The sequence below is a fragment of the Pelophylax lessonae genome, assembly GCF_965119305.1.
Source record: "Pelophylax lessonae genome assembly, chromosome: 11".
Lineage (NCBI taxonomy): Eukaryota > Metazoa > Chordata > Amphibia > Anura > Ranidae > Pelophylax > Pelophylax lessonae.
This window is the reverse complement of record NC_138778.1, coordinates 233,846,940-233,874,635: the sequence shown is the minus strand read 5'-3', so window position 1 is coordinate 233,874,635 and position 27,696 is coordinate 233,846,940. Positions and strand designations below refer to the sequence as shown.

At 45.2% G+C, this 27,696-nt stretch overlaps 1 protein-coding gene across 1 annotated transcript in view; it reads right to left on the bottom strand.

Annotated features, from left to right (window-relative positions):
• CEP112 (centrosomal protein 112) overlaps positions 1–27,696 on the bottom strand; it is a 398,710-nt gene that overhangs the window by 238,707 nt on the left and 132,307 nt on the right. Inside the window, exon 15 of the mRNA XM_082272104.1 lies at positions 24,953–25,012. Coding sequence (XP_082128230.1) covers positions 24,953–25,012 — 60 coding nt within the window. The remainder of the gene's footprint in view (positions 1–24,952; positions 25,013–27,696) is intronic.

The following is a 27,696-nucleotide window of genomic DNA, read 5'->3' as shown; positions in this document are numbered from 1 at the left end:
CTCCCAGCATAAATCGCCCAATCCCCCTCTTTTCCCCCTTGTAGCACAAATTATCCCACTAAAAAAAAAAGTCATCCCTCTAAGAACAAATCCTCTCTCCCCCCAAAATTCCCTTCCTATCATAAATCTTCCCCACAAATCCCCCTCTTAGTATAAATCCCCCACTTATCATAAATCATCCCCCACAAATCCCCCCTCCTAGCATAAATCCCCCACTCATCACAAATCCCCCCTCCCCCTCCTAGCACAAATTATCCTGCTCCAAAAAAAAACTATCCCTCTCTCCCCAAGCCCAAATCCTCTCTCTCCCCAAAATTCCCTTCCTATCATAAATCCTCCCCCACAAATCCCCCCTCCTAGCATAAATCCCCTACTTGTCACAAATCCCCCCCATTTTCCCCCCTCCGAGCACAAATTATCACACTCAAAAAAAAATCATCCCTCTAAGCACAAATCCTCTCCCTTCCCAAATTTCCCTTCCTATCATAAATCCTCCCCTACAAATCCCCCATCCTAGGATAAATCCCCCCTTATCACAAATCCTCCCTCCTAGCATAAAGCCCCCCCCCCCCCACACACACACACACACACACAAATCCTTACTTTTACAAATCCCCCTCCTAGCATAAATCACCCACTTATCACAAATCCCCCCTCCTAGAACAAATTATCCCACTCAAATAAAAATGATCCCTCTAAGCACAAATCCTCTCCCCCCCACCCCCCAAAGTTTCCTTCCTATCATAAATCCTACCCCACAAATCCCCCCTCCTAGTATAAATCCCCCACTTATCACAAATCCTCCCTCCTAGCATAAATCCTCCCCCACAAATCCTCCCTCCAAGCATAAATTCCCCCACTTATCACAAATCCTCCCTCCTAGCATAAATCCTCCCCCACAAATCCCCCCTCCAAGCATAAATCTCCTACTTATCACAAATCCCCGACGTATCACAAATCCTCCCTCTTAGCATAAATCCTCCCCCAAAAATTCCCCTTCCTAGCAAAAATGTCCCCCTTACCACAAATCTCCACTCCTAGCATGAATCGCCCCCACAAAAACCCTTAGTATAACCCCCCCTACAAATTCCCCCTTGTAGTATAAATCCCTATTCTTAGCATAAATCCCCCCTCCTAGCATAAGTCCCCCTCTTAGAATAATTCCCCCTCCCTAGCATAAATCCTTGCTCCTAGCATAAATCTCTCCTCGTAGAAAAAATCCTTCCGCAAATCCCCCCCTACCACAAATTCAACCCCCCCCCCAATTTCACCTCCTAGCAAGCATAACCCCCCATCACAATCCCCCCTAAATCCCTCCTCTAAGCTGTAGTGACGGGAACTCACCATGCGCCCCCCTTTCACTTAGTACAAATCCTCCTCCCCAAAATACCCCCTCCTAGCATAAATCCTGTGCCTGTACCGCTCAACAACCCAGGAGGGGGCCAACAACAGCCTGGGGGTATGAAAACATTTTCCAGCATGGAGGACAAACTGCAACTCATCCCCATAGACAAAGAACAACAACAACAACCGATGAACAATCCAATGTGAATGAAGAGGAGGAGGAGGAGGAGGAGGAGGTGGAAGTGGTGTGTGCCCATGGTGGTGCCAGGCTTGTTTACTCTGCAGGTCTGGCAGTTATCAGGATTGGTGCAGGTGTTTCCTCGCCTTGTAAAGTCATTTAGTGTCGGAGTTCCTGGCTGCTCAGATTAGGAGGCTTCATCAAACGCTCTCATTTATGGCCCCTCCGCTCCTTTGATGTGCGAGAAACCTTCATAAAAAGACAAGAGCCACCGTAAATCAGTCAGGGATATTAGATAATGGCGGAGCTGCACCTGACCCGGGCTAAAGGCTGCTTCCTGGGCAAACAATGGCAGCTGGACGCATCCAGGAGTAAAAACACATTGTATGCTCTACAGGCCACTCACACCGCCATGAAACGTCAAACACCGCGCCGCTCTGGAGACGCCGGCGAGTCTGATAAACATTTCTCTGTAAATATACTCAATAATATACAATTTATTCTTCTTATATTATGTCCGAAACCAATGTTCAAATATCATTCTGAAGAGGAACGTCTCTGTCCCGGAGAGGAAGAACATCCATCCATCCGCCATAATATATATATATATATATATATATATACACGCCCCCTGACTTTATATAATGTATACATGTCCCGGAGAGGAAGAACATCCACCCATCCGCCATAATATATATATATATATATATATATATATACACACGCCCCCTGACTATATATAATGTATATACTGTATGTCCCGGAGAGGAAGAACATCCACCCATCCGCCATAATATATATATATATATATATACACACGCCCCCTGACTATATATAATGTATATACTGTATGTCCCGGAGAGGAAGAACATCCACCCATCCGCCATAATATATATATATATATATATACACGCCCCCTGACTTTATATAATGTATACATGTCCCGGAGAGGAAGAACATCCATCCATCCGCCATAATATATATATATATATATACACACGCCCCCTGACTATATATAATGTATATACTGTATGTCCCGGAGAGGAAGAACATCCACCCATCCGCCATAATATATATATATATATATATATATATATATATATATATATATATATATATATACACACCCACCGCCTGACTATATATAAATGTATATACTGTATGTCCCGGAGAGGAAGAACATCCACCCATCCGCCATAATATATATATATATATATATATATATACACGCCCCCTGACTTTATATAATGTATACATGTCCCGGAGAGGAAGAACATCCACCCATCCGCCATAATATATATATATATATATATATATATACACACCCGCCCCCTGACTATATATAATGTATACATGTCCCGGAGAGGAAGAACATCCACCCATTCGCCATAATATATATATATATATATATATATATATATATATATATATACACGCCCCCTGACTTTATATAATGTATACATGTCCCGGAGAGGAAGAACATCCACCCATCCGCCATAATATATATATATATATATATACACACACACACACACACACCCCTCCCCCCTGACTATATATAATGTATACATGTCCCGGAGAGGAAGAACATTCACCCATTCGCCATAATATATATATATATATATATATATATATATATATATATACACGCCCCCTGACTTTATATAATGTATACATGTCCCGGAGAGGAAGAACATCCACCCATCCGCCATAATATATATATATATATATATATATATATATACACACACACACACACACCCCTCCCCCCTGACTATATATAATGTTTATATGTCCCGGAGAGGAAGAACATCCACCCATCCGCCATAATATATATATATATATATATATATATATATATATATACACACACACAGGGCTTTTTTTCAGCGGGAACGTGGGGGAACGCAGTTCCGGCACCTCTAGCACTGAATGCATGAAATGGCAAGGGGTGTTGAGGTGTGCCGGAGAATCTATTGTTGCTGGGATAAATTTGTTGCTGGGAGGGATCTACTATTGAGGGAGGGGTCTACTGTTGGCTGCTGGAGGGTCTATTGAAGCTGGCTGCTAGTAGATCTATTGTTGCTGGAGGGGTCTATTAATGCTCTGATGGATCCATTGTTGCTTGGGGGGGTACTTTGTTGCTGGGGGAAACTATTGTTAAAAGGGGGGTGTATTGTTGCTGGATGCAGTGGATATATTTTATGGCTTATCAATAACAAATTCCATAAAATTATACAAAATGATACTTGGCGGAACTGGGAGGTGGATAGAGGGAGGAATCAAAGGACGGTGCTCAGAGGTGGGTAGGGGCGGAGACAAGGGGTGACTTGAAAGGGGAGTTCCTGCACCTTTTCTATGAGAAAAAAAGCCCTGTATATATATATATATATATATACACACACCCCTCCCCCCTGACTATATATAATGTATACATGTCCCGGAGAGGAAGAACATCCACCCATCCGCCATAATATCGGCCATATATTGGGGGGACATATATACATTATATATAGTCATGGCAGAGGGGGTGTGTATATACAGTATCTCACAAAAGTGAGCACACCCATGTGTGTGTGTAAAGGCAGGCGTCCCAATACTTTTTGTAACATAGTGTATACAGTATCTGACAAAAGTAAGTACACCCCTCACATTTTTGTAAATATTTTATTTTTTGTTTGGGTTTGTTTTTTTTATAATTTTATTATTATTTATAATAGTAATCATTTTATTTAATATCATTTTTTAAGGTTACAAGTTAATTATTATATTATATATTTATTATTACATATTAATTTATTTTATTTATTATTTATTAAGGATGATTTTTAGTTATTTGTGTATTTTTTTTCTATATATATATATATATATATATACACACACATACACACACATACAGTATCTCACAGAAGTAAGTACACCCCTCACATTTTTGTAAATATTTTATTTTTTGTTCGGGTTTGTTGGTTTTTTATAATTTTATTATTATTTCTAATATTAATCATTTTATTTAATATCATTTTTTGAGGTTACAAGTTAATTATTATATATTTATTATTACATATTAATTTATTTTATTTATTAAGGATGATTTTTATTTATTTGTGTATTTTTTTTTTCTATATCTATATAGATATATATATATATATATATATATATATATATATATATATATATATATATATATATATATATATATACACACACATACAGTATCTCACATGAATAAGTACACCCCTCACATTTGTGTAAATATTTTATTCTATCTTTTCATGTGACAACACTGAAGAAATGAGACTTTGCTACAATGTAAAGTAGTGAGTGTACAGCTTGTATAACAGTGTAAATTTGCTGTCCCCTCAAAATAACTCAACACACAGCCATTAATGTCTAAACCGCTGGCAACAAAAGTCAGTACACCCCTAAGTGACCATGTCCAAATTGGGCCCAATTAGCCATTTTCCCTCCCCGGTGTCATGTGACTCGTTAGTGTTACAAGCACTCAGGTGTGAATGGGGGGCAGGTGTGTTAAATTTGGTGTTATCGCTCTCACTCTCTCATACTGGTCACTGGAAGTTCAACATGGCACCTCATGGCAAAGAACTCTCTGAGTATCTGAGAAAAAGAATTGTTGCTCTACATAAAGATGGCTGAGGCTATAACAAGATTGCCAAGATCCTGAAACTGAGCTGCAGCACGGTGGCCAAGACCACACAGCGGTATAACAGGACAGGTTCCACTCAGAACAGGCCTCACCATGGGCGACCAAAGAAGTTGAATGCACGTGCTCAGCGTCATATCCAGAGGTTGTCTTTGGGAAATAGACGTATGAGTGCTGCCAGCATTGCTGCAGAGGTTGAAGGGGTGGGGGAGGGGTCAGCCTGTCAGTGCTCAGACCATACGCCGCACACTGCATCAAATTGGTCTGCATGGCTGTCATCCCAGAAGGAAGCCTCTACTAAAGATGATGGACAAGAAAGCCCACAAACAGTTTGCTGAAGACAAGCAGACTAAGGACATGGATTACTGGAACCATCTCCTGTGCTCTGATGAGACCAAGATAAACTTATTTGGTTCAGATGGTGTCAAGCGTGTGTGGCGGCAACCAGGTGAGGAGTACAAAGACAAGTGTGTCTTCCTACAGTCAAGCATGGTGGTGGGAGTGTCATGGTCTGGGACTGCATGAGTGCTGCCGGCACTGGGGAGCTACAGTTCATTGAGGGAACCATGAATGCCAACATGTATTGTGACATATCATTTTGTAACCAAACATTAGATGTGGTGGCTGCATTAGTTTTTTTTTCTTTCTTTGGCTTCTTTCCCTTCGGTTTCACATCGTGATCTGGCCAGTAACACACCTCTTAAATTAGTGAGACCTGACTCTGTGCAGCACAATGGAGGTGTAGTTCCTATGGATGGTGCAGCAGAGGGCGTTGGAGAGCATTGCCTGGCTGAGGCTGTTAATCCCACCTCCATTGTGCTGCACTGAGTCATGTCTCACTAATTTAAGAGGTGTGTTACTGGCTACATCTCTATGTGAAACAGAAGGGAAAGAAGCCAAAGAAAACAAAACAAATGCAGCCACCACATCTAATGTTTGGTTACAAAACGACATATCCAGCATAAAAGTGTGGTGTTGCTTGATGGTTTCACTTGGATTGATTCCTGCTCAGTTGAAGTGGCTGATGTGAGTCAGCACATCTAATTACTGATGCTGATCATGGTGCATTTTCTATATGCCTATCCTGGGCCGCTGATAGGGGGGGACTACCGGTCCCCTTGTAGGGGGCCCGAGCACACAGGGAGGGGGATAAGTGATGGACAGCTAATACAGAACTCTTCCTCCAGCAGCTGAAAGCTGATCTCTCTCCCTCTCCTGGCTGCCAGCTTTTATATGCTGAGAAAGGTACAGTTGTCCTTCATTTATCCCCCTCCCTGTGTGGGCCCCCTTCCCAGCCCTGGCTCTAATGTTAGCTCTTCTCCTGAGTTTGTTTCGCTCCCTCGGTCTCTCTGATCCCCAAGCTCCAACTGCCCAGCCGGTATATCTTTAGGCTCCATTCACATATAGGTATCTCGGATCACGGGCAGAATTCCCACGATTCTGCCTGCGATCCTGAACCATTGCAAGTTGCGGGACGCCCAGGCGATTCCCATGACTTGCAATGGCACCCCAATTGTGGCCTGATTTTGCCGCGATTGTTGCCCAATGAATCGCGGTAAAATCAAGCAAACAGAATCGTGGGACGCCTGTCACCCCAAATAAGCTCTTGTACTTTTTTTGGGCATCGGGAGTCCCGCAATTCTGTTTGCGCGCATTTACCGCGATTTGTCGGGCAACAGTCACGGCAAAATCGCGCCACCTTGGGGTGCCATTGCAAGTCACTGGAATCGGACGGGTGTCCCGCGACTTGCAATGGTTCGGCATTGCAGGCAGAATCCCAGCAATTCTGCCTGAGATCCGAAATGCCTATATGTGAATGGAGCCCTAATATTTTCTTGGGGGGGCCCTTTCAGGTAGTCTGTACGGGGCCCCATGATTTCTATCAGCAGCCCTGTGCCTATCATCCCTTTCGACTCTGGTAAGGAGATTTTATTGGCACTGTGGTGTGGTGAGATACATGTTCACACTGAAGCTGGTTTTGGATCTCATCTCTCCATTTTTCTTCAATGATTATGGACTGCTAGGTTTTGTTTTAAAGCGTTGCATTTGGACTTTTTTTTATCTGCTTTTTGCAATCAACAATATTTAAGCGAGCTGCTTATGTGTTTATCTACCGTTATATGTGTAAGTGCAGATATTTCCATTTTTTACAATGTACTGTGACATACTGAAGCAGAGCATGATCCCCTCCCTTCAGAGACTGGGGGGCAGGGCAATATTCCAACATAACGACCCCAAACACCTCCAAGATGACCACTGCCTTGCTAAAGAAGCTGAGGGTAAAGGTGATGGACTGACCAAGCATGTCTCCAGACCTAAACCCTACTGAGCATCTGTGGGGGATCCTCAAATGGAAGGTGGAGGAGTGCAAGGTCTCTAACATCCACCAGCTCTGTGATGTCATCATGGAGGAGGGGAAGAGGACTCCAGTGACAACCTGTGAAGCTCTGGTGAACTCCATGCCCAAGAGGGTTAAGGCAGTGCTGGAAAATAATGGTGGCAAAACAAACTATCGACACTTTGGGCCCAATTTGGAGATTGTCACTTAGGGGTGTACTGACTTTTGTTGCCAGCGGTTTTGGTGTGTTGAGTTATTTTGAGGGGACAGTAAATTTACACTGTTATACAAGCTGTACACTCACTACTTTACATTGTAGCAAAGTGTCATTTCTTCAGTGTTGTCACATGAAAAGATAGAATAAAATATTTACAAAAATGTGAGGGGTGTACTTACTTTTGTAAGATACTGTATACACTATATTACAAAAAGTAATGGGACGCTGGCCTTTACACACACATGAAGTTTAATGACCTCCCAGTCTTAGTCCGTAGGGTTCAATATTGGGTTGGCCCACCCTTTGCAGCTATAACAGCTTCAATTCTTCAGGGAAGGCCGTCCACAAGGTTTAGGAGTGTCTATGGGAATGTTTGACCATTCTTCCAGAAGGGCATTTGTGAGGTCTGGCACTGATGTTGGCGAGAAGGCCTGGCTCGCAGTCTGCACTCAAATTCATCCCATAGGTGTTCTATCAAGTTGAGGTCAGGACTCTATGCAGGCCAGTCAAGTTCCTCCACCCCAAACTCGCTCTTCCATGTCTTTATGGACCTTACTTTGTGCACTGGTCCAAATCATTTGGTGGAGGGGGGATTATGTGTGGGGTTGTTTTTCAGGGGTTGGGCTTGGCCCCTTAGCTCCAGTGAAGGGAACTCTTAAAGTGTCACCATACCAAGATATTTTGGACAATTTCATGCTCCCAACTTTGTGGGAGGAGTTTGGGGTTGGCCCCTCCCTGTTCCAACATGACTGCACAAAGTAAGGTCCATAAAGACATGGTTAGTTTGGGGTGTAGGAACATGACTTGCCTGCACAGAGTCCTGACCTCAACCCGATGGAGCATCTTTGGGATGAATTAGAGCGGAGACTGCGAGTCAGGCCTTCTTTGTTGCCAAGTGTGACCCAACTGAGGCTCAGTGTGACCCATCTGCAGCTCTGTGAGACCCATCTGCGACTCAGTGTGACCCATCTGCGGCTCAGTGTGACCCATCTGCGGCTCAGTGTGACCCATCTGCGGCTCAGTGTGACCCATCGGCAACTCAGTGTGACCCAACTGAGGCTCAGTGTGACCCAACTGAGGCTCAGTGTGACCCATCTGCGGCTCAGTGTGACCCATCTGCGGCTCAGTGTGACCCATCTGCGGCTCAGTGTGACCCATCTGCGGCTCAGTGTGACCCATCGGCGGCTCAGTGTGACCTATCCGTGGCTCAGTGTGACCCATCTGCGGCTCAGTGTGATCCATCTGTGGCTCTGTGTGACCCATCTGCGGCTCTGTGTGATCAATCTGCGGCTCTGTGTGATCAATCTGCGGCTCTGTGTGACCTATCTGTGGCTCAGTGTGACCCATCTGCGGCTCAGTGTGATCAATCTGCGGCTCTGTGTGATCTATATGCGGCTCTGTGTGATCTATATGAGGCTTTGTGTGATCAATCTGCGGCTCTGTGTGATCTATCTGCGGCTCTGTGTGATCTATCTGTGGCTCTGTGTGATCTATATGCGGCTCTGTGTGATCTATCTGTGGCTCTGTGTGATCTATCTGTGGCTCATTGTGACCCATCTGCAGCTCTGTGTGGTCAATCTGTGGCTCTGTGTGACCTATCTGCGGCTCTGTGTGACCTATCTGCAGCTCTGTGTGATCTATATGCAGCTCTGTGTGATCTATATGCGGCTCTGTGTGATCTATATGCGGCTCTGTGTGATCTATATGCGGCTCTGTGTGATCTATATGCGGCTTTGTGTGATCTATATGCGGCTCTGTGTGATCTATCTGGGGCTCAGTGTGATCTATATGCGGCTCTGTGTGATCTATATGCGGCTTTGTGTGATCTATATGCGGCTCTGTGTGATCTATCTGGGGCTCAGTGTGATCTATATGCGGCTCTGTGTGATCTATATGCGGCTTTGTGTGATCTATCTGCGGCTCTGTGTGATCAATCTGCGGCTCTGTGTGATCTATATGCGGCTCTGTGTGATCTGTCTGTGGCTCATTGTGACCCATCTGCGGCTCTGTGTGATCAATCTGCGGCTCAGAGTGACCAGTCGCACTGTGTGATGGGCTGGGGCTCTGTGTGGCTCTGTACCTTCCCCCCAGAAAAGCCCTTAATTTGGACTTCAAAAGTGGTGAAGCTACAGCCAACAATACCATGAATAGTTTGTGTTCGGAGCAAGCACACTCTGGAGACATGGATGAACAGAAAAGATGGCGGAAGAGGGTAGAAGAGGGGAGGCTGGAAAGATCCAGAGGAAGGAGGAGAAAATAAAAGAATCTTCTTGCAGCTTCCCGTGGACTCCTCATAAATCAATATGTATGAAGATTTGAATTTCACTGCCTAACAATTGACTTTGGACAGAGCTTTAGTGACTCTACCCATGGAGAACAGAATCAAGATGTTGGGGAAATGTTCTGTCTGGAATTGGTTTCTTTAGAGAATGGACAACGCAGTTCAGACCGTATCCTCTGCCGATGAAAGGAACATCCGATGCATTTCAAAGGACAATGACCTCACCCCTCGGTGCTCCCACACTCGGCCTGAGCCATGTGTGATGCTTCCTGCATAGTGCCTTACAATCAGAGGAATGTGCAGGCCTTGGTCAGACCCCTAGAATGACTCATACAAGGACTTCACTGCTCCATTGTCTTCAGAAGTAGAGGATTATCAGACCCCAGGGACGTATTCTTGGTAAAAACAGAAGAAGTGAATCATGGAGGACCCGGGCCCATGAAGGTGAGTCAGTGACAGCTGCAGATCCAACATGGCGGAGGGAAGACATAGGACGTATGTGTTACACATGGCATTCCTACGCCCCGTCCACATATCTAATCCCATTACACTTTACAATGCGGATGGTTCTGATTACGGAGATTTATGGCTGACGGAAGGATCTCTGCAGCTGAGCGCACACAGTTTGGTTAATAAGAGATCTGCCGCAAGGTGTGGCATGTGGGCAGTAAATTTCCTTCCCCGGATCTGAGGAACACATGTCTCACACCTGCTTATTATTCCTCTGAAATGCAGGATAACCAAAGGCTGCCGGTACCAGGGGGGTCTGTCCAGGGGTAAAGCATACAGAGGGGGTCCAGGCATTCCCCCCCCCCCCCATCAAACAGGCCAAAAACTGATACCATTACTAAAGGATCCTGAGACACCTCCAGTCTGATTAACCCAATTTTATCAATAGAAAAGACAGACGTTACTGGCTGGGGAATATAGCGCCCTATGTACTCTCACTAACTGTCACCGGGCTCCCTATGTACCCTCACTAACTGTCACCAAGCTCCCTATGTACCCTCACTAACTGTCACAGTGCTCCCTATTTACCCTCACTAACTGTCACCGAGCTCCCTATGTACCCTCACTAACTGTCACTGAGCTCCCTATGTACCCTCACTAACTGTCACTGAGCTCCCTATGTACCCTCACTAACTGTCACCGAGCTCCCTATGTACCCTCACTAACTGTCACCGAGCTCCCTATGTACCCTCACTAACTGTCACCGAGCTCCCTATGTACCCTCACTAACTGTCACCGAGCTCCCTATGTACTCTCACTAACTGTCACCGAGCTCCCTATGTACCCTCACTAACTGTCACCGAGCTCCCTATGTACCCTCACTAACTGTCACTGAGCTCCCTATGTACCCTCACTGTCACCGAGCTCCCTATGTACTCTCACTAACTGTCACCGAGCTCCCTATGTACCCTCACTAACTGTCACCGAGCTCCCTATGTACCCTCACTAACTGTCACCGAGCTCCCTATGTACCCTCACTAACTGTCACCGAGCTCCCTATGTACCCTCACTAACTGTCACTGAGCTCCCTATGTACCCTCACTAACTGTCACCGAGCTCCCTATGTACCCTCACTAACTGTCACTGAGCTCCCTATGTACCCTCACTAACTGTCAATGCGCAGCAGTGGGAAGAGCAGGAAAATGGATGATACCTCTAACCCAAATACTAAATAATAAACCCTAATGCTAAACCTTCTAACTACATTAATGCTCCCCCTAAATCTAATCCATTCACTAACCCCAACCATCCCAGCCTACACCTTGTATTGGTGTTACTTTAGAGCTGAAACCCGTATGCACCCAAATGATGTATGATAAAATATAATATAAAATATAATATATAGCACTTATCACTGCATTATATATACCTGATAAGAGGGGTTCCCTGTGTTTAGTAATGTAACACTTATCAAAGGTCTATCACCTATCATTGGACTATGGGGAGTAATATATCATATATAATAAATACAGGGGTCCCCTATAGGTAGTAATATATCATATATAATAAATACAGGGGGCCCCTATGGGTAGTAATATATCATATATAATAAATACTGGGGGCCCCTATGGGAAGTAATATATCATATATAATAAATACTGGGGGTCCCCTATGGGAAGTAATATATCATATATAATAAATACAGGGGGTCTCCTATGGGTAGTAATATATCATATATAATAAATACAGGGGTCTCCTATGGGAAGTAATATCATAAATAATAAATACAGGGGTCCCCTATGGGAGGTAATACATCATATATAATAAATACAGGGGTCTCCTATGGGAGGTAATACATCATATATAATAAATGCAGGGGTCCCCTATGGGTAGTAATATATCATATATAATAAATGCAGGGGTCCCCTATGGGTAGTAATATATCATATATAATAAATACTGGGGTCTCCTATGGGTAGTAATATATCATATATAATAAATACAGGGGTCCCCTATGGGAGGTAATACATCATATATAATAAATACAGGGGTCCCCTATGGGAGGTAATATATCATATATAATAAACACAGGGGTCCCCTATGGGTAGTAATATATCATATATAATAAACACAGGGGTCCCCTATGGGAGGTAATACATCATATATAATAAATACAGGGGTCTCCTATGGGTAGTAATATATCATATAAAATAAATACAGGGGTCTCCTATGGGTAGTAATATACCATATATAATAAATACTGGGGTCTCCTATGGGTAGTAATATATTATATATAATAAATACAGGGGTCTCCCTATGGGGAGTAATATATCATATATAATAAATACTGGGGTCTCCTATGGGTAGTAATATATCATATATAATAAATACAGGGGTCTCCTATGGGTAGTAATATATCATATATAATAAATGCAGGGGTCTCCTATGGGAAGTAATATATCATATATAATAAACACAGGGGTCCCCTATGGGAGGTAATACATCATATATAATAAATACAGGGGTCCCCTATGGGAAGTAATATATCATATATAATAAACACAGGGGTCCCCTATGGGAGGTAATACATCATATATAATAAATACAGGGGTCACCTATGGGTAGTAATATATCATATATAATAAATACTGGGGTCCCCTATGGGAAGTAATATATCATATATAATAAATACTGGGGTCTCCTATGGGAAGTAATATATCATATATAATAAATACAGGGGTCTCATATGGGTAGTAATATATCATATATAATAAATACTGGGGTCCCCTATGGGAAGTAATATATCATATATAATAAATACTGGGGTCTCCTATGGGAAGTAATATATCATATATAATAAATACAGGGGTCACCTATGGGAGGTAATATATCATATATAATAAATACAGGGGTCACCTATGGGTAGTAATATATCATATATAATAAATACAGGGGTCCCCTATGGGAAGTAATATCATAAATAATAAATACAGGGGTCCCCTATGGGAGGTAATATATCATATATAATAAATACAGGGGTCCCCTATGGGTAGTAATATATCATATATAATAAATACTGGGGTCCCCTATGGGAAGTAATATATCATATATAATAAACACAGGGGCCCCCTATGGGAGGTAATATATCATATATAATAAATACAGGGGTCCCCTATGGGTAGTAATATATCATATATAATAAATACTGGGGGTCTCCTATGTGTAGTAATATATCATATATAATAAATACTGGGGTCCCCTATGGGAAGTAATATATCATATATAATAAATGCAGGGGTCTCCTATGGGAGGTAATACATCATATATAATAAATACTGGGGGTCTCCTATGTGTAGTAATATATCATATATAATAAATACTGGGGGTCTCCTATGTGTAGTAATATATCATATATAATAAATACTGGGGTCTCCTATGGGTAGTAATATATCATATATAATAAATACAGGGGTCTCCTATGGGTAGTAATATATCATATATAATAAATGCAGGGGTCTCCTATGGGAGGTAATACATCATATATAATAAATACAGGGGTCTCCTATGGGAGGTAATATATCATATATAATAAATACTGGGGGTCTCCTATGTGTAGTAATATATCATATATAATAAATACTGGGGGTCTCCTATGGGTAGTAATATATCATATATAATAAATACTGGGGTCTCCTATGGGTAGTAATATATCATATATAATAAATACAGGGGTCCCCTATGGGTAGTAATATATCATATATAATAAATACAGGGGTTCCCTATGGGTAGTAATATATCATATATAATAAATACAGGGGTCCCCTATGGGTAGTAATAAATCATATATAATAAATACAGGGGTCACCTATGGGAAGTAATATATCATATATAATAAATACAGGGGTCTCCTATGGGAGGTAATATATCATATATAATAAATACTGGGGTCTCCTATGGGTAGTAATATATCATATATAATAAATACAGGGGTCCCCTATGGGTAGTAATATATCATATATAATAAATACAGGGGTCTCCTATGGGTAGTAATATATCATATATAATAAATACAGGGGTCTCCTATGGGTAGTAATATATCATATATAATAAATACAGGGGTCCCCTATGGGTAGTAATATATCATATATAATAAATACAGGGGTCACCTATGGGTAGTAATATATCATATATAATAAATACAGGGGTCCCCTATGGGAAGTAATATATCATATATAATAAATACAGGGGTCTCCTATGGGTAGTAATATATCATATATAATAAATACAGGGGTCTCCTATGTGTAGTAATATATCATATATAATAAATACAGGGGTCTCCTATGTGTAGTAATATATCATATATAATAAATACTGGGGTCTCCTATGGGAGGTAATATATCATATATAATAAATACAGGGGTCCCCTATGGGTAGTAATATATCATATATAATAAATACAGGGGTCTCCTATGGGTAGTAATATATCATATATAATAAATACTGGGGGTCTCCTATGTGTAGTAATATATCATATATATATAAAATACAGGGGTCTCCTATGGGTAGTAATATATCATATATATATAATAAATACAGGGGTCCCCTATGGGTAGTAATATATCATATATATATAATAAATACAGGGGTCTCCTATGGGTAGTAATATTTGATGCCTGCCTTTACACGCACATGAACTGGAGGCGGCCGGACTTCATCACACAATGAGCTCTCAGCGTCTCCTTGATGTGGCCGGAGGAAGGAAAGCAGACAAATCTGGGAAGTGAGGAGGTAATAAAGATATAAATGAAAGGATTGTCCCTGGCCTTTGATCTGTGCACACACATCACTGACTCATAGAAATGTCCCCAAGTAGTGCTCAGTACAGGACAGATCGGATCTTACAGACGGATGGACGGGACACCCGAGAAATCCAGGCAGATACTTCTCCATCATGTCATATCACCAGGGAGGAGTGCGATTGGTCTAAATGTATTCTGCAGCATGACAACCCCCTCAAACATCCAGCCAATGTCATTAGGAAGTGATGGAAGTCATTAGGGAGTCCTGGAAGTGATGATTTGGCCCCCACAGAGCCCTGATCGCACCATCATGGAGTCAGTCTGGGATGGAGAATTGGAGGCAGCCGACATCCCCAGATCTGTGCTTAGTTCTCCAAGATGTACAAAGAACAACCTACCTGCCGAGATCTCTTTACCAACTGTGTGCGAGTCTACCTAGAAGAAGGTGGGGGGGGGGGGGGTCACCGCAAATATTGATTAGATTTGGATTTCTCTTCTCTTCATTTAATTTCGATTTTATTAAATGATAAAAATAAACACTTCGATTTCTGAAAGCATTCTTCATTTACAGCATCACACCTGCCTAAGACTTTTGTAGTGTATTGTTTATTACAGAGGTCTTCACACTACGGCCCTCCAGTTTTTCCGGAACTACAATTCCCATCATGCCTAGTCATGTCTGTGAATGTCAGAGTTTTACAATGCCTCATGGGATGTGTAGTTCTGCAACAGCTGGAGGGCCGTAGTTTGAGGATCCCTGGTTTAGTACATATATACTGTATATATAAAATTACCCAAATTAGAAGTGCACCATGTTGCTGGACAGGGACAATTAAGATATGAAATTACCAGTCATATTTATGTAAAATATACAGTATATATTTTACTTAGTATTGCAATATGAATAAGACATGACACCTTGACCTCTAAAAAAAAAAAAAAAAAAAAATCCACATAAGGAGGATACAAAAAAGCATTGCCCCAATGCATGGATATAAAGTGGGCCTAAAAAAAAAAAAAAAAAAAAAAAAGCCTGTTCTCAGCACGTAGAATAATGAGCTCAGCAAAAAAAGAAAGAAAAAATGGAAGAAATCTTCCGGGCACAAAAAAAAAAATAATAAAAGGTTGGTGTCCATGGTCCTGTCTGCTCCCTCTGGCTGCTCATTTTTATCTAGGGCAGTGGTCTCCAAACTGCGGCCCTTGGGACACGATTTCTTTCTTCTTTTTTTTTTTCACAATTGGTTTTATTGAGAAAGGTTATTTTAACATGAACAGAAAATTATTTAATTTACTGACACCAATAAAGGGACACAATTCCTACCAATGACACCAACAATGGGACACAGTTCCTCTCAATTACATCAACGAGGCAGCACAATTCCTACAATGACACCAAGGATGAGGCATACTTCCTACCCATTACACCAACGATGGGGCACAGTTCCTACCAATGACACCAAGAATGGTGCCCAGGGAAACCAATGATGGGGCACAGTTGCTCCCACTGACTCCAATGATAGGGGAACAGTTCTACCCAATGACACCAAGAATGGTGCCCAGGGACACCAATGATGGGGCACAATTCCTCCCAATGACACCAACAATGGGCCACAATTCCTACCAAAGACACCAACAGTAGGACACAGTTCCTACCAATGACACCAATGACGGGGCACAGTTCCTCCCACTGAATCCAACGATAGAGGCACAGTTCATCCCAATAACACCAAGAATGGTGCCCATGGACACCAATGATGGGGCACAATTCCTCCCACTGACTCCAATGATAGGGGAACAGTTCTACCCAATGACACCAAGAATGGTGCCCATGGACACCAATGTTGAGGCACAATTCCTCCCAATGAGACCAACGATGGGTCACAATTCCTACCAAAGACACCAACAGTAGGACACAGTTCCTCCATATGACACCAATGATGGGGCACAATTCCTCCCAATGAGACCAACGGTGGGCCACAATTCCTACCAAAGACACCAACAATGGGACACAGTTCCTCTCAATGACATCGAGGCAGCACAATTCCTACAAGGACACCAAGGATGAAGCATACCCTACCCATTACACCAACAATGGGGCACAGTTTCTACCAATGACACCAAGAATGGTGCCCAGGGACACCATTGACGGGGCACAGTTCCTCCCACTGACTCCAATGATATGGGAACAGTTCTACCCAATGACACCAAGAATGGTGCACAGGGACACCAATGATGGGGCACAATTCCTCCCAATGAGACCAACGATGGACCACAATTCCTACCAAAGACACCAACAGTAGGACACAGTTCCTCCCAATGACACCAATGATGGGGCACAGTTCCTCCCACCACTGACTCCAACGATAGGGGAACAGTTCTTCCCACTGACACCAAGAATGGTGCCCGAGAATACCAATGAATACACAATTCCTACAATGACACCAAGGATGAAGCATACCCTACCCATTACACCAACAATGGGGCACAGTTTCTACCAATGACACCAAGAATGGTGCCCAGGGACACCAATGATGGGGCACAGTTCCTCCCACCACTGACTCCAACGATAGGGGAACAGTTCTTCCCAATGACACCAAGAATGGTGCCCATGGACACCAATGTTGGGGCACAATTCCTCCCAATGACACCAACAATGGGCCACAATTCCTACCAAAGACACCAACAGTAGGACACAGTTCCTCCCAATGACACCAATGATGGGGCACAGTTCCTCCCACTGACTCCAACGATAGGGGAACAGTTCTACCCAATGACACAAAGAATGGTGCCCAGGGACACCAATGATGGGGCACAATTCCTCCCAATGACACCAACAATGGGCCACAATTCCTACCAAAGACACCAACAGTAGGACACAGTTCCTCCATATGACACCAATGATGGGGCACAGTTCCTCCCACTGAATCCAACGATAGGGGAACAGTTCTACCCAATGACACAAAGAATGGTGCCCAGGGACACCAATGATGGGGCACAATTCCTCCCAATGACACCAACAATGGGCCACAATTCCTACCAAAGACACCAACAGTAGGACACAGTTCCTACCAATGACACCAATGACGGGGCACAGTTCCTCCCACTGAATCCAACGATAGAGGCACAGTTCATCCCAATAACACCAAGAATGGTGCCCAAGAATACCAATGATGGGACACCATTCCTCCCACTGACACCAATGATGGGGCACTATTCCTTCCACTGACACCAATGATGGGGCACTATTCCTCCCACTGACACCAATGATGTGGCACTATTCCTCCCACTGACACCAATGATGGGGCACAATTCCTCCCACTGACACCAATGATGGGGCCCAGTGACCCCAGTGATGGGGCACAATTATTCTGAAGACACAAACGATGGGACATCATTTCTTTCACCGACACCAAAGATGAGGCATTTTTTTACTCCCATTGATGCTGGGTCATTTTTTACTCCCGATGGTCACATTCTGGCCCCCCTGAAGTCTGAAGGACCGTAAACTGGCCTTTTGTTTAGAAAGTTTGGGGACCCCTGGTTTAGGTGAGAGAACAGAGATATACTCACCTACTCCTCCCATCCTCCCTGTGCAAGACCTGTTCCTGCGGCTCCTGCTCCCCTATGGTCTAGCGCGGTGGACTGTTCCTGACGTCAACAGGCTCATAGACTTGTGAACATGAGGACATCAGGAACAGTCCACTGCTAGATCATGGGGGAGCGCTGCTTGCTGGTGGAGTGGAGGATCGGGTGAGTATACAGTTTTCTCCTCTCTCCTTAGACAAACTGAGCAGGTAATTGTAATGCGGGCACAGCCCCAACGCATCTGTTTTTTTTCCCGGAGTTAGGATTTTATAAATAAATATACAACGCCCTGAGCAGCTTTATAACCAGGAGGGAGTGACGCAATGGAGAAGCTGCTGGACAACGCTGAGCGGTCGGCCCCTCAGACATGAGAAGAGATAAGGCGATGGACCCGCTGGATCATCTCTCTCTCTCTCTATGAAGTGACAGAGTTGAGGGAAAGTTGATCCGGCAGACCTGAGCCGTCTCCAGCGCCTGGGCCCGCTACCAGCGCATTCGTCTGGCACAGCGTGAGAACTTCACAGCCACGATAATGTAAACTGCGCCGTGCTTTACGGGAAGACGTTTGCGATATGTTTTATGACAACAATGCGTTCAGACAGCTCTCGGCTCGGCGGGACTTTGATGTGCTTTTCAAGAGCCGCGCTGCCTTCCAAGATGTATAGATTCCTGGCAGGAGAGCGCGGAGAGGGGGGCCAAATATACAAAATGTTTATAGGAAGTGACCCCTCCCACCGCGCCTGCTATGAACGCTGCACAGACACTCTTATCAAACACGTCCATGGCCTGTTAACCCCTCACATGGCTGTAAGAATGGGGGGGGGGGGCAGAACTTACTGACCCACACATGGTAGCCAATGATTTCAATTTAAGTTGAACTCTAGGCAAATCCCTCCTTTGTTATTTCTGATAACAGTACAGAATGGTTGGAATGCCGGTCAGGTTCAGATTTTCCCTCACCGCTGGACCTAGTGACACAACAGGAAGTGAGAGAACGTCTGACTTGTAACAGGTGTCCCTATTGGAAAATTTCCCCTCTCTTCCTGTTCTGGTGACAACTGAAACATTTTGCAATTCCCCAGGACACAAGGAGCGTCAGTCCTCCCTGAGGGGACACAGGCATGGCTTCTGACCCTCCCTAACTATATCCAGAGCCAGAAAATAAAAGTCTTGGTTGGAGTTTAAAGGCAATGTACAAATGTTTGTGTTGTTTTATCTCGGTATTAGTGAAGTTTTATTCCCTGTGCAGCTAGTTTCATTACCTTTAAAGAGGTTGTAAACCCACCTCACAAACTTGTACCTATAGGTAAGCCTATATTAAGGCTTACCTATAGGTGCTATAAATATCTCCTAAACTTGCACCGTTTAGGAGATATTTAGAGTGCCTACTGCCGATGACGTCATCGGCGCAGGCGCTCTGAAGGAACGGCCACCCGTGCCGTTCCTTCAGAGCTCAGTGCCGTGAACGGCGGCTCCCGCGCGCATGCGCGGGAGTGATGTAATCGCGCCTCCGGCCAATCAGATGGCCGGAGGACGCGAACCCGGAAGCAGGACGGCCGGACATGTCGCCGTCCTGTCGCTGAGGTGGCGGCACGGCGGGGGCTTAGTTTTAAGGTAAGTACTACATAATGAGCTAGTATGCGATGCATACTAGCTCATTATGCCTTTTTCTTTACAGGGCTTTTTTTTCCTCGTTTTTATTGGGGGAGTTTACTTCCTCTTTAAATGATGAATCACATGTTGTGGCTGCAGTCTGCAATGTCATGGCCAGATCGATTCCCCTATATCCATGTATTCATTCACCTAGCTTGTCCCTATTCCCCTATGTCCATGTAATTATTCACCTAGCTTGTCCCTATTCCCCTATGTCCAGGTATTCATTCCACTACCTTGTCCCTATTCCCCTATGTCCAGGTATTCATTCCACTACCTTGTCCCTATTCCCCTATGTCAATGTATTCATTCAGCTAACTTGTCCCTATTCCCCTATGTCCATGCAATTATTCACCTAGCTTGTCCCTATTCCCCTATGTCCATGTATTCATTCACCTAGCTTGTCCTTATTCCCCTATGTCCATGTATTCATTCACTTAGCTTGTCCCTATTCCCCTATGTCCATGTATTCATTCACCTAGCTTGTCCCTTTCCCCTATGTCCTTGTCCATGTAATTATTCACCTAGCTTGTCCCTATTCCCCTATGTTCATGTAATTATTCACCTAGCTTGTCCCTATTCCCCTATGTCCATGTATTCATTCACCTAGCTTGTCCCTATTCCCCTATGTCCATGTATTCATTCACCTAGGTTGTCCCTATTCCCCTATGTCAATGTATTCATTCAGCTAGCTTGTCCCTATTCCCCTTTATCCATGTAATTATTCACCTAGATTGTCCCTATTCCTCTATGTTCATGTAATTATTCACCTAGCTTGTCCCTATTCCTATATGTTCATGTAATCATTCCCCTAGCTTGTCCCCATTCCCATGTGTCCATGTATTCATTCACCTAGCTTGTCCCTATTCACCTATAGCCATGTAATTATTCACCTAGCTTGTCCCTATTCTCCTATGTCTATATATTTATTCCCCTAGCTTGTCCCTATTCCCCTATGTCCATGTATTCATTCAACTAGCTTGTCCCTATTCCCCTATGTCCATGTATTCATTCAGCTAGCTTGTCCCTATTCCCCTATGTCCATGTATTCATTCAGCTAGCTTGTCCCTATTCTCCTATGTCCATGTACTTATTCACCTAGCTTGTCCCTATTCCCCTATGTCCATGTATTCATTCACCTAGCTTGTCTCTTTTCCCATATGTCCATGTATTCATTCAGCTAGCTTGTCCCTATTCTGCTATGCCCATGTAATTATTCACCTAGCTTGTCCCTATTCCCCTATGTCTATGTATTTATTCACCTAGCTTGTCCCTTTCCCCTGGGGGCGGAGACCAGACCAGTCACCCCGCACAAAGAGAGAGAGAGAGAGAGAAAACAGCTGTGGGGGGACCTCAGTAGGCTCCACCTACTACAGAAAATAACAGGAGGAGGCAGAGACAAGACCAGTCACCATGCACAATGAGAGAGAGCAGAGCAGTAGGAGGGGCCCAGCAGGCTCCACCCACTACAGAAAACTACAGAAGGGGGCAAAGACAAGACAAGTCACCCTGCACAAGGAGAGAGCACAGTGATGTGGGAGGGGCCCTGTAGGCTACACCCACTACAGAAAACTACAGAAGGGGGCGAAGACAAGACCAGTCACCCTGTACAAGGAAAGGGAGCAGAGTTGTGGGAGGGGCCCAGCAGGCTCCACCCACTACAGAAAACTACAGGAGGAGGCAGAGACAAGACCAGTCAACCTGCACATGGAGAGAGAGGGAGATAAGATGTGGGAGGGTCCAACAAGCTCCACCCACTACAGAAAACAACATGAGGGGGCGAAGACAAGACCAGTCACCCTGTACAAGGAAAGAGAGCAGAGCTGTGGGAGGGGCCCAGCAGGCTTCACCCAGTACAGAAAACTACAGGAGGGGGTGGAGACACGACAAGTCCCCTGCACAAGGAGAGAGCAGAGCTGTTGGAGGGGCCCAGCAGGCTCCACCTACTACAGGAAACTACAGGAAGGGGCAGAGACAAGACCATTCACCCTGCACAAGGAGAGAGCAGAGCTGTGTGAGGGGCCCAACAGGCTCCACCTACTACAGGAAACTACAGGAAGGGGCAGAGACAAGACCATTCACCCTGCACAAGGAGAGAGCAGAGCTGTGTGAGGGGCCCAACAGGCTCCACCTACTACAGGAAACTACAGGAAGGGGCAGAGACAAGGCCATTCACCCTGCACAAGGAGAGAGCAGAGCTGTGTGTGGGGGGGGGGGGGCAGCAGGCTCCACCCACTACAGGGAACTACAGGAAAGGGCAGAGACAAGACCAGTTCCCCTGCACTAGGAGAGAGAGCAGAGCTGTGGGATACACAAAGCTCATAGAGATTCCAGAAGAAGACACATGGCCAATGGATTTATTAACTCGAAGTTCGGATGTAAATAAATACTCATACCCTCATACCCAGGTTACTGCAGCCCCATCCTTTATTACATCTGCACTGAGCGAGTCCTTTGTACTTAGAAGGTACCATCCAGAAACCTCCCTATTCTATACTGTACAGAGGGGAGAAGATCTCCCTTGTACCACGCACCGCATGTACAGGTTGGTGGACAACACCCTCCGAGAGGGGGCAGCATGTATGGAGCTTTGAGGGGGCAGCATGTATGGAGGTTTGAGGGGGCAGCATGTATGGAGCTTTGAGGGGGCAGCATGTATGGAGGTTTGAGGGGGCAGCATGTATGGAGGTTTGAGGGGGCAGCATGTATGGAGCTTTGAGGGGGCAGCGTGTATGGAGCTTTGAGGGGGCAGCATGTATGGAGCTTTGAGGGGGCAGCATGTATGGAGCTTTGAGGGGGCAGCATGTATGGAGCTTTGAGGGGGCAGCATGTATGGCACTTTGAGGGAGCAGCATGTATGGAGGTTTGAGGGGGCAGCATGTATGGAGCTTTGAGGGGGCAGCATGTATGGCACTTTGAGGGGGCAGCATGTATGGAGCTTTGAGGGGGCAGCGTGTATGGAGCTTTGAGGGGGCAGCATGTATGGAGCTTTGAGGGGGCAGCGTGTATGGAGCTTTGAGGGGGCAGCATGTGTGGAGTTTTGAGGAGGCAGCGTGTATGGAGCTTTGAGGGGGCAGCATGTGTGGAGCTTTGAGAGGGCAGCATGTATGGAGCTTTGAGGGGGCAGCATGTATGGCACTTTGAGGGGGCAGCATGTATGGAGCTTTGAGGGGGCAGCGTGTATGGAGCTTTGAGGGGGCAGCATGTGTGGAGTTTTGAGGAGGCAGCGTGTATGGAGCTTTGAGAGGGCAGCATGTATGGAGCTTTGAGGGGGCAGCGTGTATGGAGCTTTGAGGGGGCAGCATGTAAGGAGCTTTGAGGGGGCAGCATGTAAGGAGCTTTGAGGGGGCAGCATGTAAGGAGCTTTGAGGGGGCAGCATGTATGGAGCATTGAGGGGGCAGCGTGTATGGAGCTTTGAGGGGGCAGCGTGTATGGAGCTTTGAGGGGGCAGCATGTATGGAGCTTTGAGGAGGCAGCATGTATGGAGCTTTGAGGGGGCAGTATGTATGGAGCTTTGAGGGGGCAGCATGTATGGCACTTTGAGGGGGCAGCATGTATGGCACTTTGAGGGGGCAGCATGTATGGAGCTTTGAGGGGGCAGCGTGTATGGAGCTTTGAGGGGGCAGCGTGTATGGAGCTTTGAGGGGGCAGCGTGTATGGAGCTTTGAGGGGGCAGCATGTATGGAGCTTTGAGGAGGCAGCATGTATGGAGCTTTGAGGGGGCAGTATGTATGGAGCTTTGAGGGGGCAGCATGTATGGCACTTTGAGGGGGCAGCATGTATGGCACTTTGAGGGGGCAGCATGTATGGAGCTTTGAGGGGGCAGCGTGTATGGAGCTTTGAGGGGGCAGCGTGTATGGAGGTTTGAGGGGGCAGCATGTATGGCACTTTGAGGGGGCAGTGTGTATGGAGCTTTGAGGGGGCAGCGTGTATGGAGCTTTGAGGGGGCAGCATGTATGGAGCTTTGAGGGGGCAGCATGTATGGAGCTTTGAGGGGGCAGCATGTATGGAGGTTTGAGGGGGCAGCATGTATGGAGCTTTGAGGGGGCAGCGTGTATGGAGGTTTGAGGGGGCAGCATGTATAGAGCTTTGAAGGGGCAGCATGTATGGCACTTTGAGGGGGCAGCATGTATAGAGCTTTGAGGGGGCAGCATGTATGGAGCTTTGAGGGGGCAGCATGTATGACACTTTGAGGGGGCAGCGTGTATGGAGCTTTGAGGGGGCAGCATGTATGACACTTTGAGGGGGCAGCATGTATGACACTTTGAGGGGGCAGCATGTATGGAGCTTTGAGGGGGCAGCATGTATGACACTTTGAGGGGGCAGCATGTAATGATCTTTATTAAATGACCTCTCAGACTGAGCTCAGCAGGTGACATGTGACGCCCTCCTCTGGTCAGCACAGGTAGCACAGTCCTTATACAGATCTATACAATGCAATGTACCTTTCTCTCCCACTGATCTTCCAGCTGCATCTTCTCTTTCTGGAATCGACTCTCCTGTTCCTGAAATAAACAATCCTATCAGTCAGAGAGATGACACAGAGCTATGATATAAAGTATGAGAGAGCTCAGCTTTGTGGAAGATGAACTGACACAAGACTGTACAGCACATATAGTAACTGCTGCAGTAAGGTCAATGCAAAGCAGCCCATAGTGACCCCCAACAGGCCATATATACCCCCCACCTCCACACCTATCACAGGTCATCAGAGGGCCTGCAGTATACAGACACCCATCACAGCTCTGCCTCTACCTGGATATCTGGGCTGCAGTACTAGTTGTGTTCTTATTTTTGATTTGATATCTTCTATATAATTCATTGCTGGGAGAGAAATATATACTGCAGGGGGAGAAGTATATACTGCTGGAGAACTACATACTACTGGGGGGAGACATATATACTACTGAGGGGAGAAGTATATACTACTGGGGGGAGAAGTATACTGGGGGGGGAGAAGTATATACTACTGGGGGGAGAAGTATATACTACTGGGGGGAGAAGTATATACTACTGGGGGGGGGGGGGAGTATATACTACTGGGGGAGAAGTATATACTACTGGGGGAGAAGTATATACTACTGGGGGGGAGAAGTATATATTACTGGGGGAGAAGTATATAGTACTGAGGGGAGAAGTATATACTACTGGGGGGAGAAGTATATACTACTGGGGGGGGGGGAGTAAATGCTGAAGGATATACAGTATCTCACAAAAGTAAGTACACCCCTCACATTTTTGTAAATATTTTATTCTATCTTTTCATGTGACAACACTGAAGAAATGAGACTTTGCTACAATGTAAAGTAGTGAGTGTACAGCTTGTATAACAGTGTAAATTTACTGTCCCCTCAAAATAACTCAACACACAGCCATTAATGTCTAAACCGCTGGCAACAAAAGTCAGTACACCCCTAAGTGAAAATGTGACTCGTTAGTGTTACAAGGTCTCAGGTGTGAATGGGGAGCAGGTGTGTTACATTTGGTGTTATCGCTCTCACTCTCTCATACTGGTCACTGGAAGTTCAACATGGCTCCTCATGGCAAAGAACTTTCTGAGGATCTGAAAAAATAATTGTTGCTCTACATATAGATGGCCTAGGCTATAAGAAGATTGCCAAGACCCTGAAACTGAGCTGCAGCACGGTGGCCAAGACCATACAGCGGTATAACAGGACAGGTTCCACTCAGAACAGGCCTCGCCATGGTCCACCAAAGAAGTTGAGTGCCGTGCTCAGCGTCATATCCAGAGGTTGCCTTTGGGAAATAGACGTATGAGTGCTGCCAGCATTGCTGCAGAGGTTGAAGGGGTGGGGGGGGGGGGGTCAGCCTGTCAGTGCTCAGACCATACGCCGCACACTGCATCAAATTGGTCTGCATGGCTGTCATCCCAGAAGGAAGCCTCTTCTAAAGATGATGCACAAGAAAGCCCACAAACAGTTTGCTGAAGACAAGCAGACTAAGGACATGGATTACTGGAACCATCTCCTGTGCTCTGATGAGACCAAGATAAACTTATTTGGTGTCAGATGGTGTCAGGCGTGTGTGGGGGCAACCAGGTGAGGAGTACAAAGACAAGTGTGTCTTCCTACAGTCAAGCATGGTGGTGGGAGTGTCATGGTCTGGGGCTGCATGAGTGCTGCCGGCACTGGGGAGCTACAGATCATTGAGGGAACCATGAATGCCAACATGTACTGTGACATACTGAAGCAGAGCATGATCCCCTCCCTTCAGAGACTGGGCCGCAGGGCAATATTCCAACATAACGACCCCAAACACCTCCAAGATGACCACTGCATTGCTAAAGAAGCTGAGGGTAAAGGTGATGGACTGGCCAAGCATGTCTCCAGACCTAAACCCTATTGAGCATCTGTGGGGCATCCTCAAATGGAAGGTGGAGGAGGGGAAGGTCTCTAACATCCACCAGCTCTGTGATGTCATCATGGAGGAGGGGAAGAGGACTCCAGTGACAACCTGTGAAGCTCTGGTGAACTCCATGCCCAAGAGGGTTAAGGCAGTGCTGGAAAAAAATTGTGGTCACACAAAATATTGGCACTTTGGGCCCAATTTGGACATTTTCACTTAGGGGGTGTACTCATAGTTACATAGTAGGTGAGGTTGAATAAAGACAATAGTCCATCCAGTTCCCCCTGTGTAGGTGTGTGTGGCTGTAATCATCTCTCATACCCCTGAATGTTCTGATCCTTGAGATGTACGTCTAAGCCCCGGTTCACACTTCTGCGTGTGCGGGGTTCGCATGTAATGTCGGAGCGCACTGCTCCGACATTACATGTGATCAGCTGTACGGTGCGAGTTTAGCCATACAGTTTGTATGACTAAATTCGCATCGCACCCGGAGCAAACTCGCACAGGAGGCATTTTTGCAGCCGCATCAGGATCGGATCGCACATCGGTTCACACTTGTGCGATCCGATCCTGTGCGAACTGCACGATCGCACTGCGATATGCGATCAAACTGGGGGTGTCGTTAAGATTACATTGACACCCCCAGCGTATCGCATATGGCAGTGTGAACTGCCGGGGGTGCGTGTGCGATGCGGGAACAGGCTGCGGATTCGCAGCCTTCCCGCATCGCATAAATGTGAACCGAGCCTAAGAGTCTTTTGAAAGCCACCATACTTCCCGCAGAAACCACCTCTTGTGGTAGAGAATTCCACAATCTTGTAGC